Source organism: Lepus europaeus, chromosome 17, assembly GCF_033115175.1.
Source record: "Lepus europaeus isolate LE1 chromosome 17, mLepTim1.pri, whole genome shotgun sequence".
Taxonomy (NCBI): Eukaryota; Metazoa; Chordata; class Mammalia; order Lagomorpha; family Leporidae; genus Lepus; species Lepus europaeus.
Window position 1 is genome coordinate 27,409,957 of NC_084843.1, and position 21,690 is coordinate 27,431,646.

Below are 21,690 nucleotides of genomic sequence, written 5' to 3' on the forward strand. Positions count from 1 at the left end.
TTTACACTTGACATTTGTCTGTGGATCACAGTCTTTCTTACCCTTTCATTCTTGCATATCCTGCGTGATGTCATTATTCTTATTCCCATTTGTTGGGGAAGAGAGTGGAGATATAGAAGGAAGGGTTAAATGACTTGCTAAGGATCATGGAACCAGATCTAAACAGAGTCATGATTAGAACTTAGAGTTCCTGACTCCTCTGCTCAGATGCAGATCACCAGGCAACATGTGCCTCTCTGCAGGAAGAAAGGCCCCAAAGCCCCCAAAACAATCTGTTCAGCTTCACTGTGCTAAATAGAATTCACAGCTTTGTGAAAAAGAGAGAAATTGTATGTAGCCTGACCTTTTAGACACCTATTGGGAAAAATGGAAAATCTCTAGAGTGTCACAGCTTTCTGGATCCAGCTGTCACACCTAGTACTGGAGGAAGCCTATGACTTCATCGTCAGGTACACCTTGAGACCAAGAATTGAGAACCTTTCGTTGGAAGCTTGTTATCCTATAGGTGTTGTCAATGTAGTACTGAAATTTTTTGAGCGACAGGTTGACTTTGAGCCATGGATTATTTGGTAGTTCTTGTGTAAGTATAGCTTTGGCGGTTTGGCACCCCTCCTGGTTTTGAGAAACTATCCTTTGATTTTTTTTTTGTTTGTTTTTTATTTATTTATTTGAGTAGTTGAGTATTTGAGAGGCAGAGATATGGAGGTAGAGAGCTCTCCTCTGCTGATTCACTCCTCAAATGCCTTGGAGCCAGGAATTCAGCCCAGATGCACCAACATGGGTAGCAGGGACCCAACCACTCAAGCCATCACCCTCTGCTTCCCAGGGTGCACATTAGCAGGAAACTAGAGTTGGGGTCAGGAGCCAGGACCTAAACCCAGGCACTCTGATATGAGATGTGGGTAAACTTTTGTCTCCTTCTTTTAGTTTCTTTATTAAATTTTTAATTTTGATGTAATTATAAACTTATAGGAAGTTACAAAAATAGTATGTAGAGTTTCATGTACCTCTCACCTAGCTTTTTCCAATGATAACTAACATCTTATGTAACTCTGCATTGTTGCTGCTTTTAGTTTTGAAGAAGGTATCTAGGTGGGAAAGCACACAGCAGTATAAAACTAGAGTAGATGGGAAGAGGAATTTTGGCAGCTGCTGTTGCTATCTTGTTTTTAAAATTACTTTTTAAGTTATTCTTCCTCATTCCCCTTAATTTTCTCTGATTTAGGCAAATATGTCACAAAATATAGTCTAAACTTGATGTGCCTAATTAAGATTGCTCTGGCTTCCGCATGCAAAAAGAGTGCCTTTTTTCTTGTGTGGATAATCAGTTTCTTTAAAGTTAGAATGTTATAATCGGAGGGCATTAAAAGGTATCTCTGGTTCTGTAGTTACGAGAGAGTCTGTTCAGTAGTGTAGAGAGCTCAAGGACTGAAAAAGAATGCCAAGAAGCCTTTTTCCTTTTCAACATTTGGCTAAATACAAAATTTACAGTTTTGAATCTTTTTCTCATCCTCTCAGAAACTTGGCAGAAGCAAAAGATTCTGTAATAGGCTCAGCCTGCTAGAGGGAGAAGATGATTTCCATGTAAAAACCCCTAACTGAGTGAGAAATCCATCTTTGCTGTTCTTTTCTATACACATGGAGTCACTTCCTGTCTGGATAAACCACCGCTCTGAGTCCCATCAGCTTTTTGTCAAGTCAGAGGGACGGGAAAGTGGAGCTGTGTTTTGGTTGTTCTTCCTGTGGTAAATGGCGCATGGTTTGGAATCATCCTTTCCTGGATCTGGAGTGAGCAGGCAGGTCTGTTACTGCTTTTCCCTTGTTTTGGAAGAAATTATAGTTCTTGGTTCTACACCAGGTGGTTTCTCTGAGATGAGGTCTGATTGACTATTAGTTTTCTTGAAGGTTGACTTAACCCTGTCACTCAGTTAGGCAATGCTGGGAGGAAAATAAAGCAGGTGGCATGGGGCCTGCAGTGTCTCCCCAAGGTTGTTGACAGTCAGCTGCACAGGAATCTTGCATTTCTCAAAGTCTAAGATCTGGGAACCTTCATTAAAAGCTCATTGTCAGTGCCCATGTTGTGGCATAGCAGGTAGAGCCACCTGCAACACCAGCATCCCATATGGCTACTGGTTCAAGTCCTGGCTGCTCCACTTCCAATCCATCTCCCTGCTAATGGCCTAGGAAAGGCAGTGGAAGATGGCCCAAGTACTTGGACCCTTGCCATCCATGTGGGAGACCTGGATGAATCTCCTGTCTTCAGCCTGGCTCAACTCTGGCCATTGTATAAAATCTGAGGAGTAAACCAGTGGATGGGAGGTCTATCTCTCTCTCTCTGACTTTCAAATAAATAAATAAATAAATTTTTTTAAGAAGTTCATTGTTACGATAAAGAAGAGGATGAATGGTAATTGTGAGAATTGTATTGTCTCTACATAAATGAGAACATGACATAGTTGAGAAACTTATTTTCCCATTTAGCAGGTGTGCATCTACAGCAAGGGAAATAGGAAGGACAGAAAGGAATTCTGTTTTGGGTCAGTTAGAGGGGTGGGGAACCTTTTGGCTATGCAGCTGTTGACATACTGACTCGTGTGCTCTGTTCACCTAGAGAGGCTCATAGCACACAACCAAAGCCATTTCATTATTTTGTTTGATTCATAGGCCTGTGTCAGTGAGATGCTTAGGTTTGCAGCCAGACAGATGCCTGTATTCTGAGAAGCCACCTAGTGTATTTTTAAATTATTCTACTGGCAGGTGTTGGCTTCTAAATCCTTCTGTACCACTCTGCTGATTGACAGTGAGCCTGCTGATTGTTGGCAGTGTCCCTGGATAATTGGTGATTTTTGTCCAGAGATGCTGGAATTGGCTGGAGTTTTAGTGCCTCTGGGGTTTTGGTGGCATTCGCTTGTTACACTAGTGCTGTTTCCAGCCTGTCCTTTGAATTCTTTGACTTCTCTTATAAGCAAGGGAGATGCTAATATTTCTCTTTTATCAGTCACTGTGAAATTATCCATTTCCAATAATGAGCAGGTTTTGAATTGGGTTCTGTGGCACCTTATCCTAGCTCCATGCCAGGCTACAAAATAGGATCTGGCTGAGTCTTAGTTTTGCTTTCTCTTTCACTTCTTAGTTTATGAAAGCTGCTCAAATAGCTCTCTCTGACCTGATTCTTTGGAGACATTTATTTTTGCTCTGCTGGAGGCTCTCTGTCTCCTTCCTGTTTTTAATCTTATTTAAATGTCATTCACTTGGTTTTGTAATTAAGCCTCCCCTCTGCTTCTCCAAGGCAGGAGTCTGACTACCACTTAATTGTGTCTTCCTGTGGTTGGCTTGTTCCTCTCTGCACCTGGTTTACCTCGATGTAGGGGACAAGTTTCAGTTCTGGAGAAGTTCCCATATCCATTATTCATTGTACTTCTACGTGGCAACACGATTTGCTGCTATTTCTTTCCTATCCCCTGAATTGAAAGCAGATAGAAAAAATCTGGGAAGTCCTTATTGTGTGGGAAAGTTAATGCTAGGAATCACCCTATAAACAAGGGTGCGTGTTAGGTGACGGGAGCCTGTGTAAAACGACAGGATTCCCAGGTGGATGGTACCACACTCTCCTTATTTGAAACTTTGGATGCCTCCACTTCTTGAGATTCACTTGGAACTTCGGGAACCATTAAGTACACAGCCCTGACTCAGCTCCTAGAGCCTGCATGCTGTCCTTTATTCCACCTGCATCTACATGCAGAAAAGTCAGAACCCCTACTTACTGCTGTCATGCTGTTTGACCAGTTGTGATACACCAGGCTCCCAAGGGTTGGTTGAAACTAGGTAGGAGACTGGTAGTTGCCTTTATTACTCTGATGATTGCCACGGTGTTGTCTTGAAGCTGCTCAGGATTCATTTTCAGTTTGCTCTTTTGCCTAAGTGTCCATGCACCCTCTGCTTCTTCAGTATATATTTGGCTTCTTTCCTTTTCCCCATCAATGAGGAAGCATCTTCATCTCTTTGACCCTGTGCTCAATATGGGGTCCCATGATGAGAATGTCAACAGGCAGGGGTTGCAGAAAGCTGGGGGTTGGAGTGTTGGTAAGACTCATGGTACTCTCAAGAAAGAAAGACACGGACCTCTTAGTCTTGTTTTTAATTTGTAATAAAATACACATAGCGTAGACTTGCCATTGTGACTTTTTAAGTATATATTTTCTGATGTTAATAAATATATTCACATTGTTGTGCTATGCTCACCACCTTCTGTCTCCAGGACTGTTTTCCTCTTCCCAAACTGAAATTAAGAACTCACCAATCACTAACCCCTCATTTTCCCCAGTCTACCATTCTACCAGCCCTTGGCAACTACTTTGCTACTTCCTGACTCTGTGCTCTTATAAGTAGAATCAGACGGTATTTGTCTGTTTTAAAACATATTTATTTGTTTGAAAGGCGCTGTGACACAGAGAGAGAGAGAGAGATCGTTCATCTGTGCTGCACACACCAGATGGCTGTGTTGACTGGAGCTTGTTCAGATCAAAGCCAGGATCCCAAAGTCCATCAGGTTTCCCATATTGGAGTCAGTGACCCAAAGTTTTTGGGCCATTTTCTGCTGCTTTCCCATGCACATTAGCAGGCAGCTGGATCGAAAGCAGAGCAGCTGGGACTTGAAATGGCACTCTGCTGTGGGATGTCAGTGTCAGGAATGGCAGCTCAGTCCATTGTGCCACAGTACCTTTCCCAGTGTTTGTCCTTTTGTGACTGGCTTATTTCACTTAACATAATGTCTTCAGGGTTCATCCATGTTGTAGTATGTGTTTGAAATCCCTTCCTTTTTAAGGCTGAAAAATAATTAATTGTATGTGTATTCTGTATTTTATTTATTCACCTATTGATGGACACTGGACTTCTGCCTTTTGGTTGTTGGATATAGTGTTGCTGTAAACATGGATACATATGTATCTGTTTGAGTCCCTTTTTCAACCTCTTCAATTTGAGTGTGTGCAAGTTAAAGTGTCCCAGGGTAGTGGAGTGAAGTTCTGAGATACTTAGAGGAGAGATGGACTCTGATCTGATAGGAATTTTCCTTTGTCCACTTTGATCTGTAAGGGGCTAATTAGTGGTGTGTGTGTGTGTGTGTGTGTGACCAGTATAGGTATTGGCCCTAGATAGCAAGCACTCCTCACCACCAACAGATGTTTTCATTTTTTAAAAAAGTTTTCATTTTATTTGAAAGGCGCAAAGAGGGAGAGAGATCTTCCGTCCACTGGTTCATTTCCCAAATGCGTACAACAGCTGGGCCTGGGCCAGACCAAAGCCAGGAACCAGGAACTCCATCCATATCTTCCACATGGGTGGCAGAGAACCCAAGTACTTGAGCCACCGTCTGCTGCCGCCTGGGATGTGCATTAGTAGGAAGCTGGAATCAAATGGAGCTGGGACTCAAACGTAGGCTCTCTGATGTGGGATACTGGTGTCCCAAGTGGGGGCTTAACTACTGTGTCAAACACCTGCCCCGCCCAAAGTTTTAAAATTGAAGTTTAGGTGGAACCAGAAGTTTTATAGACCTCAGTGGCAGTGGGGGGGCGGGGAGTTCATGGATCTTCTCCCTGGGCTGCCACCCTTGTTGCAATTTAGCTTCATCCAGCTCTGTGATTCTGGGTAACTTAAAAGTTTCTGAGTTTCAGTTTGTTCATCTGTAAAATGCGAACAGTAATACCTCTTTATTTGGATAATTAAGAGGATTCGATGAGAGTGATGTACTTTGAGTGCTTTATATAATACCTAGCACCCAGCAGGGACCTAATAAATTTGTTGCCATCCTTGCCATTTATGACCATGATTTTTCTGACTTTGAAAGAGATGGATGCAGCTGGGGAGGTGGTTTCTGTAGTTAGGTGTTTCTTTTTATGGGTGAGGGCATTAGAGGAGAGGAGGGTTTGAGGTGCTCTGTACAGACTTCTAGCACAGGTAGCAATGTAGTTGTCACTCTTTGGGAGGAATGGCATTCATCTGTGACATGTCTGGCGTTGGTGTTTTCTGGGCTGTGGAATATGGGAATTAAGGGTATTGTGTCTTAAGGCTTGGGAAGTCTCGCTCACCAAACTTCTTCTAACCTAAAAGGATATTCTTTTCATAAGCTGTGCCATTCCCTTCAGGGGATGAGTAGTCCTTACTCACCTCCTGGGTAAAACTGCTGACACCGTTTTGAGTTCCTACAGGAATTAGTCCTGGAGTCAGGCCTTTGTTGAGGAAGAGGCCTTTTGGTGTAAGCCCTTTATACCTTGCTTCCTTTTTATTTTATTTTTTATCTGTTTTTTTTTTTTTTTTTTTTTTTTTTGACAGGCAGAGTGGACAGTGAGAGAGAGAGACAGAGAGAAAGGTCTTCCTTCTGTTGGTTCACCCCTCAGATGGCCGCTACGGCCGGTGCACTGTTGCCAGTGCGCCGTGCTGATCTGAAGCCAGGAGCCAGGTGCTTCTCCTGGTCTCCCATGCAGGTGCAGGGCCCAAGGACTTGGCCATCCTCCACTGTACTCCCGGGCCACAGCAGAGGGCTGGCCTGGAAGGGGGGCAACTGGGACACAATCCGGCGCCCCGACTGGGACTAGAACCCGGTGTGCCGGCACCGCAAGGCGGAGGATTAGCCTATTGAGCCGTGGCGCCGGCCCCTTACTTCCTTTTTAAAAACTCTTGTTTACCAATGAGAAGCATGGTAAACTGAAGGGTAAAAGAGGGAAAAAGAAGTACATCTTGCCCCTCATATCTTCACAATGACTACATGTACTATACTTGATAGCAAACTCTTAAAGACATAGGACTAATTAATAATACTATGTTTATTCTATCAACTTCTTATCTTTTGTGGTTAGCTTCCCTCTTCCCTCTATGTACTGCTACTTGTGTGACTGTCCTTGGAACAGTTTGGTTGGTCGTGAGCCCAGATGGCATCAAGTGGACAAGTGGATCAAGGGCAGTTTTCTAAAAATGCGTGTGTGGGTGGAGCATGGTGAACCAGGAGGTGGCCAGCTTGAGCTCTGGGCTGCTTGTGTGTTGGCACTGACTTCCTGAGTGTCTCTTCTCTATTCTCTACTGTCCTTGAAGCTGCCCCTGAAACAGAGTACTCTTTTTGGCCTGCTGTCTAAACCCTGTGCAAAGCTTTAAACCATAATAACTTGGTAGTAAGCTTGGTATTAATTGTAAATACCCATGTTCTTTTGTTTTGGTTCTGATTTTGTATATACAAGGGAGATTTGGGCTCCTTTTAAAGTCATTTTCCAGTTGTGTTCTATGCAGGACATAATTTTGAAGGGGAAACCTTAAGTAAAGGAATTAGAAACAGTTTCAGTTGATTGTTATGTGCTTTCTTTTTTGTTTTCTTTTTTACTTAAGATACTAAAGAGGAAGTAGAGACAAAGAAGAGATGGGAAAGAGGTGTGAGAGGTGAGATGTACAGAGAGAGAGACAGAGAAAGGAAAGTAGTTAGTGTAGCAAGGAGCTGGATAAGAGGTTGTGCTGAGGTGGCTCCTGCTGGGCTGAGCTAAGCTACTGGTAATCTTTTCACTCTGAGAGCAAGTAGTAGGAAGGTAATAATGAAATATTAAACCCCTGTACTTTAAGAAGCAGATGGGGACCAAGAGAACAAGGGGACCAAATGCACAAAAACAACCTGGAGTAGCCAGTAGGTGGAGAAAGGGGTAAAGTAGAGCCCACAGAACCATCTCAGCAGTCTAGTTGATGGGACTGAACATCCCATTTATAGTAAAGTGCTGGCCAGCGCTGCGGCTCACTAGGCTAATCCTCCACCTCTGGTGCTGGCACCCCGGGTTCTAGTCCCGGTTGGGGCGCCGGATTCTGTCTTGGTTGCTCCTCTTCCAGTCCAGCTCTCTGCTGTGGCCTGGGAAGGCAATGGAGGATGGCCCAAGTGCTTGGGCCCTGCACCTGCATGGGAGACCAGGAGAAGCACTGGCTCCTGGCTTTGGATTGCCGCGGTGCGCTGGCAACAGTGTGCCGGCTGTAGTGGCCATTTGAGGGGTGAACCAACAGAAAGAAGACCTTTCTCTCTGTTTCTCTCTCTCTCACTGTCTAACTCTGCCTGTCCAAAAAAAAAATATATATATATATATATATATAGTAAACTGCTTCTCCGTTTAGCATTCAACTTGCTCTGGCATGTTTCTTTGTTTAATCTTATCTTCGTGGAATGGTAGAAAGAACACTAGACAGGAGATCATGTTCTGTTCCCAACTTTGTCACTAATTTGGGGGAAGTGTGATGGGCATGGAGTTTTCATGTCCAAAAATGAGGAAATTGTATTAAATGACCTCTGAGTTTCTTTCTGGCTCTTAAATCAATGGTCAGCAATAGTCTCAGGACTCCTATCATATCAGGTCAGAGGATCTAAGTGTATGTGTGTGGTGGTGTATAGGACACTGAACAGCTGATGTAGTGAGTGCAAAGTCAGGGAGGTGACAAAGGACAGAAGCACAATGCATGGGATTTTGGAGAGGTCTGAAAGAGCCACGTTTAAGGTTGCTTTGTCCGTTTTAGAGCCTGTTAAAATTCCTCCAGAAATGACTGCTTTCAAGTGAGAAAACTGTGGCTCTTTGATGGGGAGGAGGAGGAAGAGGCACCTGACCCGAGTCAGCAGGGGCCGGCTGTGTCCCCACAGTGCTGTCTCTCAGAGGACCGCAGTGCTGGACCCTCCTTCTCAGTACTGCTGGGCTCTGCTGGGCTCTGTGGCAGTTGGGACACAGGTTGTCTCTTGACCTGTGCCAAAATCACTTTCTTCCTCTCCTTGTATTTATCACTTTGTCATCATTGACTGAATGCCAGAGATCAAGAGTTGCTGTAGTCCAGCAGAGGAGCCATAAATCATTGTTCCCACTTCCTTTCTTCTAGATTTCCTGCTTCTTAATTACCAGGTAGCCACTGCTGAAGCTGCATCTTTATACTATGTGTGCTGGGGACAAAAGCCCCTGCTGATTTGACGTGTGCAAAAGCTGCTTTGTCTGTCTTTAACCATTGCGTGCTTCTCTCCCTTTCTCTTGTCTCCTGAGAATTCAGAGTCTGATTGTCAGATGTTTTATCTATTAACAGGGCTTGTTTAACCTTTTGGAATAGGCCATTAGGAAGGCAGCCCTAAATAGCTCAGCAAAGTGATCTTTGTTAGGGAGAGTGTTTTTTAGGCTGATGTTACTTATTTTTATGTGGGTTTTAGCTAGCCCCTTTCATTCCCTAAGTTCTTGGTAGGAGCTAAGCAGGTTGTGTGATCCAAAATGGGCTTCCATGGAGCTTTTTTTGTTTTGTTTCATTTTGCTTTTGTTTTTTGTTTTTGACAGGCAGAGTGGACAGTGAGAGAGACAGAGAGAAAGGTCTTCCTTTTGCCGTTGGTTCACCTTCCAATGGCTGCCGCAGCTGGTGCACCGCACTGATCTGAAGCCAGGAGCCAGGTGCTTCTCCTGGTCTCCCTTGGGGTGCAGGGCCCAAGCACTTGGGCCAGCCTCCACTGCACTCCCGGGCCACAGCAGAGAGCTGGCCTGGAAGAGGGGCAACCAGGACAGAATCCGGCGCCCCTACCAGGACGAGAACCCGGTGTGCCAGTACTGCAAGGCGGAGGATTAGCCTATTGAGCCGCGGTGCCGGCCTTCCATGGAGCTTTAAAAAAATTATTTTTTGTCTAGTTCAACAGATCGCTTCTTAATGGACACCATCTGAGGGGCCAGATACCTGTCATTTGTTTCCATTGTGAAGCCCCAGAGGGCTTCAGCCGGGGAAGGGGTAAAGATTTCATGAATGAGGAGCCTACCCCCTTCATTTCTACAAGGCCATTTTGCTATTTGAGGGGAAGAATGAGGCTTTAGAAGTAGAATGTAGGTGAAACCGGGCTCTCATCCTTACCTGGCTTCTGTTTCTGTAGTGCACCTGTGCTTTCAAGCGGTTTGTGAGACGCAGCAAAGATCTGGGGAGTCCCAATCCTGCTTAACTATTCCCTGTTGTTCCAAATCAAAGCTCACATCCCATCTCCAAGGGCAGTTAACTTCATACAAAGCTCAGACAGCAGCCCTGGCAGAGTGGACTTCTTTGCTAGCAAAGAAGCAGAAATGATCATAGAAAGGGAGAGGTCAGCCTTTTATTGGGGGAGCTTTGAAGGGGAGAACAGGAGGATCACAGGCTGTTGCAGCTGCTGAACCCCCTTTTTATGGCTCCCTTTCAAATAAGGGAGCTATGTACAGAGCATTATTCACCGTGGGCACAGAAGTAGAATTTGTTCATGGACAGATATCCTAGGTGAATGAGTGCAAAGCAGCTGAGAATTTTTTTTAATGCTTAGTATTTGTAAACTGTTTTTAAGCTACACTGTTGATTTCAGCCATTCCTCAGTGAGGATCGCCGGGCAGAGAGGGAGCCTTTTGGTGAATGTTGTCATTGTCAAGGGGAGGCAGGAGGCTGCTCTTTGTTTGAATAGCTGGAGCAGTTACAGGCTTTTCCTCTCTTTGTAAACTCTTCCCACCCAGAGCTGAAGCTGAGCTGTAGGTTATCATATACCTATTGCATCTGGGGACCAGTTGGGATTGATAACATGTTCCTCTTAGCAGTGATGTTGGCTAAGACTGGTGACAGTGGATGCTAGCAGCCTAGAATGAAAGGGGGGCCCTTGTTTTGACCTGTAAATTGAGCAGATTTCATGAGGAGATCACCATGTGGTAGTAAATTTAGAACACCAAGATGTCAGTTTTATAGTCACATTTCTGAGCTTAATTTTTATTTAAGAAGTGTAAAAAGAAGTAGATTTAAAAAAAAATCTTCCGTGGCCAAATAAACAGACATGCCTGGTAAGGTTAGTGTTTTCCTTAAGTATACCCCTTTCTTTACTTATTGAAAGACCTCAGGAGCTGAGACTTACTCATTCTAGCTGTAGAGATAGCTTGCTTTTATTTAACTTTATTGATTATAGTTTGAATAGCTTGTTGATACCTTTTTTTTTTTTTTTCTTAAAGCCTTGATAAATTTGCTGAAGTTCCTTATGTCAAATGAGACTGTACTTTTGGCCAAACACAACATTTTTACATTAGCTCTTATGGTGAGTAACAAAACAAATATTTCTTTTTCTGAAGCCTCTTGCTAAGGTAGAAATGGATTGGTTTAAAAATTGGAGCTGGTGGTTTGGGAACTAAGTTATAGAGGGAACCAGGCTATATTTTTCCTTTTGTACAGAATTCTCCATTCTCACCGGTGTCTTTGGCAAGCCAGGACTCTTTTCTTGTCATGAGAGTGTGTTGTGTGGCAGGGCCACGTATAGGTCAGATTTCTGTGTGTGAATGGTGAGCCTTGGTCCCAGCTGAGACTGCCTGTACCATACTACTGCAGTCTGTGTTGGCAGATGGCAGTGCTTCTAGAATGTGAGTGATTCCATCATGGTTGCACTTGGTTTCTGAGGGATATCACAGATGTTTGTTTATCGGGCTAGTTCTTTGGGTTATAAGGAGGCCATTGTGCCTTTGGGCCATCTTCTTAGGACATTACCCAGTGTGTTCGTAAATGTTCAACATTCATTCAGTGGGAGAAACTCTTGGTTTGGAACTGATTTCCATTGTATAACTACAGCCGGCATGGCCAGTTTCAAGCTGTCAGTGTGACATCGGAGTCAAGCAGGGGTGGGAGGAGGTACATAGCACAGCTTTATATAGTATTCCATTCCATAGATGGAAGAGATGTGGAGTAATCCCAGGAGTGTCAAGAACAGGAAAAGACAGAAAATAATTAAGAAGTGATAAGGCTTGAGTATTTATTATAACTTTTTATAATTTATTTAATTGTGTTTGTACAAGTGAAGTTTAATAATAGCTGTGTTTAACTGACTTACAAAATTCCTAACAATTTAACAGAATTAAACAATCTTTACAAGCCAGCGAGAACTGGCTACACTTTGCCATTAGAATACATTTCTGGTCTTCATAACCCGTTGCCTGTATATGGGCTTTTGCTTTGTTTTTTAGATTGTGAACCTATTTAATATGTTTATCACATACGGCGACACATTCCTGCCAACCCCCAGCAGCTATGATGAACTTTATTATGAGATTATCCGCATGCACCAGAGCTTTGACAACCTCTACTCCATGGGTAAGGTATCTTTTTATTCTTCTCTGTCCATCAGCTGTCTGTTTTTTGGCAAATAAGAGGAGAAACTTGAAAAGATTCCTCTACAGCTATGGCATAGAAATATAGTAGTATCCTCTTCTCAGGCAACAGAAAGGTATAGGTGGGCCTTTTGCCTGGAGGCAAAAGATTTTATCTCAGTGGAAAGCCGGTTAGCAATCCTTTGTTGTTGCTTGTGAAAGAGAGCAGGGAAGCTTGTACATTCAGTGAGCGCCAGTGAGGTGGGGGTGCTGGAGTAGGTGGGACTTGACTACAGCAAGTGAAAGAGCTTGGACCCGCAGGAACACTGTGTGATTGAGAAGGTACAGGATTTTAAGGAGACTTAGTGTACCTACATATTTTTAGCATAGCTTACAAGAGGAAGTGGGCATTAGGTAAAAGTCCTTGTAAATTTTGGTGATTGGCTTGCTCAAAATTTACTCTGCAGCCATACACAGAGTATACCTTACTTCTGAAAGAGCTCACATTTGCTTGCAAGTTTGGGGAAGGGGCCCAGTAGGTCCTACCTGGTGTTTGAAAGGTAAACAGAAACAGAAAGCCACTCAGTAAAACTGTGCTTTTTTTTTCTTTTAAAACAAACACTAACATGATAGCTTTATTCAGATATAATTGACATATAATAAAATGCACACATTTAAAATATACAAGTTTTGACATACAGACATATGTTTCATATGCATCTAAAAACTGTCACAACAGTCCAGAGAAGGAGTATATGCATCATCTCCCCAAGATTAACTTGTGTCACTTTGGAATCTTCTCTCACGTCCCTTTCTCTACCTTCAACCCCTCTCCCGCCCCCGCCAGCAGTGCCCCATCCATGTACAACCACTGATCTGCTTTCTGTCACTGTAGATTAGTTTGCTTTATCCTCTGTGATGACACTGTTTGTGAAAACCCCAGCCTCTGCTCAAGACTACTATATCATGCGAAAAGTAGAGGGGATTTGGAATAAGTACTAAGAGAAGTAATAAAAGCAAACAGTAGAAAAGGATTGCCTGGGGAAAAAATTTTAACTTTATTTTATTGAAATTTTCTTTTTCTTTCTTTTTTTTTTTTTTTGAAATGTACTTATTTATTTGAGAGGCAGAATTACAGAGAGGCAGAGGCAGCGGCAGAGAGGGAGAGAGGTCTTCCATCCGCTGGTTCACTCCCCAAATGGCTGCAATGGTTGGAACTGGACTGATTTGAAGCCAGGAGCCTGGAGCTTCTTTGGGTCTCCCACGTGGGTGCAGGAACCCAAGTACTTGGGCCATCTTCCACTGCTTTCCCAGGCATCATCAGGGAGCTGGATCTGAAGTGGAGTAACTGAGACTCGAACCAGAAGCCCTGTGGGATGCCATCACTGCAGGCGGTAGCTTTACCTGCTGTATCACAGTGTCGGCACCAGGAAATTATTTTTTTTTTTTTAACTTTTCTAATAGGCTTTCTTTTTTAGAGCTGTGGAAGCAAACATTTTTAAAATTTTGTTTTTCAAGTAAATTGTGGCATCTTTTAAGATGTTTATTTGGGGTCAACGTGGTGATATAGCAGATAAAGCTGCTGTCTGCAGCGCTAATATCCTATATGGGGTCGGTTCAAGTCCCAGCTGCTCCACTTTCAAACCAGCTATCTGCTATGGCCTGGGGAAGCAGTGGAAGATGGCCCAAGCCTTTGGGCCCCTACACCCATGTGGGAGACCCAGAAGAAGCTCCTGGCTCCTGGCTTTGGATTGGCCCAGTTCCAGCTATTGTGGCCATTTAGGGAGTGAACCAGGGGATGGAGGAGCTCTCTTTCTCTGTCTCTCCCTCTCTGTCACTCTGCCTTTCAAATAAATAGATAAATCTTTTAAAAAGTTTAATTTGTATTTGAAAGGCAGAGTGACAGAGAGAGAGAGAGAGAAACAGAGAAGAGAGAGATCCTCCATCTCCTGGTTCACTTGCCAAATGGCTACAATAGCTAGGAACTGGGAACTCTATCCAGGTCTCCCATGCAGGTGAAAGGAACCCAAGTACCTGAGCCATTATCCACTGATGCCCATTAGCACATTAGCAGGAAGCTGGATCAGAAGTGGAGTAGCCAGGACTTGAGCTGGCATTCCATTTGGGATGTAGACATGCCAGGCAGTGGCTTAACCTGCTGTACAACAATGCATATCCTACAAACTTCAAATAAGTTTTTTTTTTTTTTTTTAAGATTTATTTATATACTTGAAGGCAGAGTTACAGAGAGGCAGAGGCAGAGAGAGAGAGAGAGAGGGAGGGAGAGAAAAGTCTTCCATTCACTGATTAACTCCCCAAATGTCCGAAATGGCCAGAGCCGGGCCTATCTGAAGACACGAGCCTGGAGCTTCTTCCGGGTCTCCCGTGTGGGTGCAGGTATCCAAGGACTTGGGCCATCTTCTACTGTGTTCCCAGACCACAGCAGAGAGTTGGATCAGAAGTGTAGCAGCTGGGACTTGAACTGGTGCCCATATGGATTGCTGGCACTGCAGGTGGCGCCTTTACCCACTATGCCAAAGCTCAAGTAAATTTTTTAAAAAATTTATTGGAGTGGCTGTTGCTGTGGTATGGTAGGTTAAGCCTGGCCTAGCCTCAGTCATTGAGGCCATTTGGGGAGTGAACCGTGGATGGAAGATCTCTCTCTCTTTCTCTCTCTCTCTAACTTTACCTTTATAATAAATAAATCTTTAAATATTTTTTGAGAGGCAGAGAGAAGGGCAGAGAGACCCAATCTGCTGGTTTATGCTCCAGTAATTTCAACAGCCTTGTCTGGGTCAGGCTGAAGCTGGAAGCCAGAAACTAAATCTAGGTGTTCTATATGGGTGTCAAGGATCCAAGCACTTGAGTCATTACCTACTGCCTCCTAGGATATGCACTAGCAGAAACTGGATTCAGGAGTACAGCCAAGACTCAAACCCAGGCACTCCAATATGGGATGCACGCATTCCAATGGACATTAACTGCTAGTTCAAATGCCTGCACTACAGACTTTTTAAAAAATTTATTTATTTGAGAGGCACAGATAGACAGTGAACAAGTTTCCGTCCACTAAGTGACTATCCAAATGCCTGCAATGGCTGAGACTGGGCCAGGGTTCTGAAACCAGGAGCTAAGAACCCATTTTGCAGTTCTCCCAGGAAGGTGGCAGGGGTCTCACTACTTGGGCCATCTTCTGCTTTCTCAGGTACATTAGCAGGAAGCTGGATGCGAAAAAGCAGTGGGGACTTGAACCAGTGCTCTGACATGGAATGTTGGCATTGTGGGTGGTGAGTTAACCCATTTTGCCACAATACTGGCCCCTAAAACTATCTTTGAGTGTAGCAAATTATCACACTTTCAAAGAACTCTAAGGAATGGCAATTCTGGGATGGTATGGTCATTTGCTCAACAATGTTTGCAAGTACCCAAATTTTTTCTGTTTCTCTACAACTTTCAATATAATAGTTTTAGTGTCAGATCTTTTCACTTTATAGCAGCAAATTCCAGGTGACACTGTCTCTTTACTAAGGAGCCAAGAAAAATTCCCTGAGAACCTTCTAACAGGCAGGTGTTTTGCCTGGTGGTTTATATGCTGGTTTGGATACCTGTGTCTCAAATTGGAGTACCAGGATTCAATTCCTGGTTCTAGCTCCTGATTCCAGCTTCCTTCTGTTAGACTGTGGAAAGTGGTGGTGATGGCTCAAGTAATTGGGTTCCTGCTCTGTAGATCCGGGTTGAGCTTCTGGCATTGTGTGCATTTGGAGAGTGAACCAGTAGATGGGAGTGTGCTCTTTCTGTCTCTCTGCCTCTCATAAAAATCTAAAAAAACTCCTAGCACAGTTCTCCTGACCGGATGTGCTCTGTGTCCCCGGGTGTGATTTGTACTGCCTGCTTCTGCATCTGAGTTTGCTGGGAATGGGGAGTTTTCCAGCAGTGAACAGGTGCCCCAGAGGCCTTAGTGCTTGTTTATGGATAAACAAAGATGTGTTTCAAGGAGGAGAGGGAAGAGAGTTGGAGTAGGGAAGATATTTTAAAAAGCCTGACATACCTGCTCAGTGAGCCATTACCTAAGTCAAAGGAGTTGTTCCCTTGTAGCTACAGTGGCAGGATACGGAAGGGTACCTGTGAATGCCCAGATCTGCCAAGGGAATGAATATGTTAACCAGGAGAGCAGAAATAAGAAGGTGAACAATTTCACTCATTGAAACACACAAATAGTAGCACATAGTGTGTTTCAGTGCTCTCTATTCTATATAAAATATGAAAAGTATGGTAGAAAGAAAAATTTTTAATTAAAAATTTTAGGCATAATTTACATATACCATAAAATTCATGTTTTAATGTATGTAGTTCTGAGTTTTGATCAACGTGTATAGTATTATAATTATCACAAAAAGCAAGATATACAAGTAGAAGAGTTTCATCATCCAAAAAATTTCCCTTGTACTTCTGTGAGGTTAGCTGTTCTACCTACCTTCTGCCTAGCAATCACTGATCTGTTTTTTCAGATTTATTCACTTATTTGAAAGGCAGAGTTACACAGAGAGAGAAGGAGGGGCAGAGAGAGAGAGAGAGAGGTCTTCCATCCAATGGTTCACTCCTCAACTGGCCGCAGTGACCAGAGCTGCGCCTGGGTATCCCACACGAGTGCAGGGGCCCAAAGACTTGGGCCATCTTCTACTGCTTTCCCAGGCCATAGCAGAGAGCTGGATCCAGAAGTGGAGCAGCCGAGACTCAAACCGGCACCCATATGGGATGCCGGCACTGCAGGCAGCAGCTTTACCTGCTACGCCACTGTGCTGGCCCTGATCTGTTTTTGTTTTTTTAAAGATTCATTTTATTTTACTGAAAAGTCAGAGTTACACAGAGAGGAGAGGCAGAGAGAGAGAGAGAGAGAGAGAGAGAGGTCTTCCATCTGACGGTTCACTCCCCAGTTGGCCGCAACAGCTGGAGCTGCACCGATCTGAAGCCAGGAGCCAGGTGTTTCCTCCGGGTCTCCCACGTGGGTTCAGGGGCCCGAGGGCTTGGGCCATCCTCTACTGCTTTCCCAGGCCATAACAGAGAGCCGGATTGGAAGTGGAGCAGCCAGGTCTTGAACCGGTGCGCATATGGGATGCCTGTGCTTCAGGCCAGGACATTAACCCACTATGACACAGCGCCGGCCCCATCCCTGAGCTGTTTTTATTGATTGATTTTTCTCCTGCTTACAGGTCCTAGGCATCATGATTTTTATGGTGTTGCTGGATATTACTAAGTTTCTTTGTATGTTGAACTTTTTTCTGGAATGTGGTTGTATAATATGGAAATATGATTCTTTCAAAGTTTGTTTTTAAGGTTGAGTGCAAGTCAAGAGCAACTTTTTTTTTTTAAATTTATTCATTTATTTTAAAAGACAGAGTTCAGAGGCAGAAAGAGAAGAAAAGGTCTTGTATCTTTGGCTCACTCCCCAAATGCCACAGTGGCCGGAGCTGGGCTGATCCAAAGTCAGGAGCCTGGAGCTTCTCCCAGGTCTTTCACATGGGTGCAGGGGCCCAAGGACTTGAGTCATCTTCCACTGCTTACCTAGGCCACGCAGAGAGGTGATTGGAAGTGGAGCAGGTGGGACTTGAACCAGTGCCCATAGGGATGTTGGCACCGCCGGCGGCGACTTTACCTGCTATGCCACAGTGCCATCCCCAAGAGCAGTTTTTAATTTTAGGTGACTTTGGCCCCATTACTAATACAGTACCTATCTGTAGAGATCACCTGATAGTCCCATGTATTAGTAGTAGTTCTGGAAACAAAAATATTTTCTTTCTGGAGCCCATCATAGGCTCCACAGTTTTGGTTTTTTTTTAAGATTTATTTATTTATTTGAAAGGCAGAGTTAGAGAAAGAGAGAGATCTTCCATCTGCTGGTTCTCTCCCTAGGTGGCTGCAATGGTCAGAGCTGAGCCAGACTAAAGCCAGGGGCCAGGTGCTCCATCTAGGGCTCCCACACAGGTCCAGAGACCCAAGTGTTTGCGCCATCTTCTACGTCTTTCTCATGTGCACTAGCATGGAGCTGGATCAGAAGTGGCGCAGCCAGGACTCAAACCAGAAACTCAGTCCAGTCTCCCAAGTGAATGTTAGGGATCCAACTATTTGAGCTGCTGCCTCCAAGGTGTGCATTAAGCAGGAAGCTGGAATAGGGAGTAGAGCCAGAACTCAAACCCAAGGACTCTGATATGGGATGTGAGTATCCTTTAAGTGGTGGCTTAACTGCTAAGCTAAATGAAATCATAAGCTTATGAAATCATAAGTCTCTTGTTCTCTCTCTCTCTCTCTCTCTATATATATATATATATAAAATTAATTAATTAATTTTACTTCCTTATTTGAGAGAGAGGAGAGAAAGGAGAGGAGAGATCTTGTGTTTGCTGGTTCACTCCACAAATACCTAGAACATCCAGGGCTGTGCCATGCTGAAGTCAGGAGCCTAGAATTCAGTCTGCGTCTCCCATGTGGGTGACAGGAATTCAAATGATTAAAGTCATTAGCAGGAAGCTGGATTGGAAGCAGAGGAACTAGAACTTGAACCAGGCACTCCATATGAGATTCTGTCTCTAGCAATGTCTTTTTTTTTTTTTTTTTTTAAGATTTATTTATTTATTTGAAAGTTAGAGTTACAAAGGGGAGGGGAGAGAGCTAGAGATAGAAATATCTTCCATCGGCTGGTTCACTCCCCAAATCTGGGGCTAGGGCAGGCTAAAGCCAGGAGCCTGGAGCTCCATCTGGGTCCCTGAGATGGGTGCAGGGGCTCAAGGTTTTGGGTCGTCCTCTGCTGCTTTTCTCAGGCCATTAGTAGAAAGCTGGATTGGAAGTGGAACAGCCAAGATTCAAACCAGTTGCCTGTATGGGATGCTAGCATCACAGGCAGCAACTCAGTCCACTGCGCCACAACACCAGCCCATCAAGCAATATCTTAACTGCTGTGCCAAACGCATTTTTAGAGGTTGCATAGTATGTTATTTTTGTACACCGTAATTTGCTACATAAATGACTAGTTTGAAGTATTTAGGGCATTTTGAAATAATTTTGTGTTTAAATTTGGTAGCTTAGAAAGAATAGAAATCTGATGGCGTTTCCAAAGGAAATGCGGTAATGAGGTCATCTGGCTGCCTGTTCACTAAGGCACAGGAATGACAGGATGTTACTGAGAAGTAATCTGTGGACCTCTCTGAAAGTGGAAAGGGGAAAATTCAGCTCAATTCCCTAAATGTTTAGTCCCTTGTCATCAGAAAACTTATGATTTTGTGGAGGATCTAATGAAAAACCAGTACACCTAAATAAACTTCACAATTGAGTTGATAAAAGGCATCTAACCTGCTGAAATCATTTTGTTCATTACCTGAATAAATTTGCACATGCACATGGTGAAACCTGAGTTCAGACCGTAGACCTCTAACTTGGACTTGTACCAAGTTCCTCTGCACTAAATCTTGTGAATTAGAAAAGTAACAGTCTGATAATATTTTAAATAAGGCTTCCATCTTCTCTGTTTTGTAAAATTGCCTGGAGCAGAGACAAAGCAGCCAGGTAAGTTTTCCTTTCCCCCATTGCAGCCGTGGGCCCTGCCTCCGACAGAGCTGCTTCTGCTGCTCTTTCTGCACAGGGATCCTGGATCAGGAGCAGTTTGTGATGGCGCTCAGATGTGTAGTTTCTTTCAAATGAGACACACCTCTCTCTCTCTCTCTCTCTTTTTTAAAGATTTATTTATTTATTTATTTATTTTTATTTGAAAGAGTTACAGGGAGGGGCAGAGAGAGAGAGGTCTTCCATCCGAAGATTTACTCCCTAGATGGCCGCAGCGACTGGAGCTGCGCCGATCCGAAGCCAGGAGCGAGGAGCTTCTTCTGAGTCTCCTACATGGGTGCAGGGGCCCAAGGACGTGGGCCATCTTCTACTGCTTTCCCAGGCCATAGCAGAGAGCTGGATCGGAAGTGGAGCAGCCGGGACTAGAACTGGCGCCCATATGGGATGTCAGCGCTTCAGGTCAGGGCTTTAACCTGAACCTTTAACCTTTAACTTCTTCCACAGCGCTGGCCCCAAGAGTCACATATCTCTTAATGTTAGTTGGGCCTCACTCTCCTCTCCCTGAGAAAAGTCTTGTTCACTTGGAAAGCAGTCTCTTGAAATTAATAATAGCTAAAACTTACATAGCATTTACTCTGTGGCGGCCATTAATCCTAAAGCTTTCTGTCTATGGACTCATCACATTCTCACAGCAATCCTTCCTTTCGTGTCAGTGTTGCTGTTACTCTATAGAAGGTGGTGGGAGCCGGCCTTGGACCCTGACAACTGGTATCAGCGATCATGCTCTTTACTCACTTCTTTACGAAAGTCCAGCTCTGGGCTCATTCGCTCCGAGTTCAAATTCCATCTTCATCGCGTAGAACTTGTGCAAATGATCGCAGTCCTTTGTGTCCTCAGAGTCTCAGTTTCCTCATCTGTGTGCCATATCACCGTGACCTACCTTTGTCCAGTGCCTTCGACATAGTAAAGTGTCCACATACTTAGCTCTTGTTAATTAGCCATTCATTAAAAACACATGATTGGCGTACCTAGCGTGTGCTTGCACAGCTGCTTTAAAGTGTGACCCTAAGGATCATAGCTCATAGACGTTGTGTCAGCTTCGTGTTTCAGTCACCTGTCCAGTGGGTGAGTTTGGAGAAGAGAGAGAATTTGGTCAGATAAGGGAAGAGTATGCCTTTTGCCTCTTTTTGCAGTTCACACAGTTAAGTAAGAGGAGCAGAAACAGGTTACTCCTTGATTGAAACATAACCATCCTCTCTCTGGAGAGTTCGACTGAGTTCCGAAAGATACCTGTGAAGCAGGAGGGGACACTCGCTCAGACAGCTGTGCTCGCTAAATCAGCCCTGGCCATGAGGGGAACAGTAAATGTGGCAGCCAGCTTGCCTTCATGTCACTATGCCAGTGTAGATTTTAAATGGATACAAAAACTGGTAGAACTCTATTAAAGCAGGCAGGGAAAATGCAAGGCTGAGAAGGAATAGAGCATTTTGAGAGAAACTGAAAAGAAGGTAGAGAAAAACGTACCAGTGAAAATAGTTGAGAGAATTCTAACAGCTCTTATATTTTTCTGTAGGCTGAGGATGTGTTTAACAGAAGATTGGCACAGGCTTTGTTTGGTTATTCCAATAGTGCTATTCTGAGACGTGTCTCCATTTCTCATGTTTGTGTCTGATAGCCGGGGTTTGACAGATCGGTGTCCTTTCCTTTTTCGCAGTTCTGAGACTTTCTACCAATGCAGGCCAGTGGAAGGAAGCAGCTAGCAAGGTCACCCACGCGCTGGTTAACATCAGGTAAGGAATGAGAATTTATCTCTTTGAGCTCTTTGGCTCATCCTGAGGTTTATTGTACCTTTCTAAGTGCAATGCATGGAACAACAGTGTTATTTTAAGCCATGGTGTCTGTAGGAGTGGAAGAAATTGTCATACTTGATCAAGAAAAGCAGGAATACACAGACTTTCATTTTGTCGTATTGAAACAGATTGAAGTGCTGGCTGTTCTATGAATTTTCTACCCGGAGATAGTAGCAAGCCCT

At 44.0% G+C, this 21,690-nt stretch overlaps 1 protein-coding gene across 4 annotated transcripts in view; it reads left to right on the forward strand.

Annotated features, from left to right (window-relative positions):
- ARMH3 (armadillo like helical domain containing 3) overlaps positions 1-21,690 on the forward strand; it is a 215,393-nt gene that overhangs the window by 91,431 nt on the left and 102,272 nt on the right. For all 4 annotated transcript variants that reach the window (XM_062214560.1, XM_062214559.1, XM_062214561.1 and 1 more), the window contains 3 exons: positions 10,983-11,065; positions 11,982-12,108; positions 21,373-21,448. In XM_062214560.1, the coding sequence (XP_062070544.1) occupies positions 10,983-11,065; positions 11,982-12,108; positions 21,373-21,448 (286 nt within the window). The remainder of the gene's footprint in view (positions 1-10,982; positions 11,066-11,981; positions 12,109-21,372; positions 21,449-21,690) is intronic.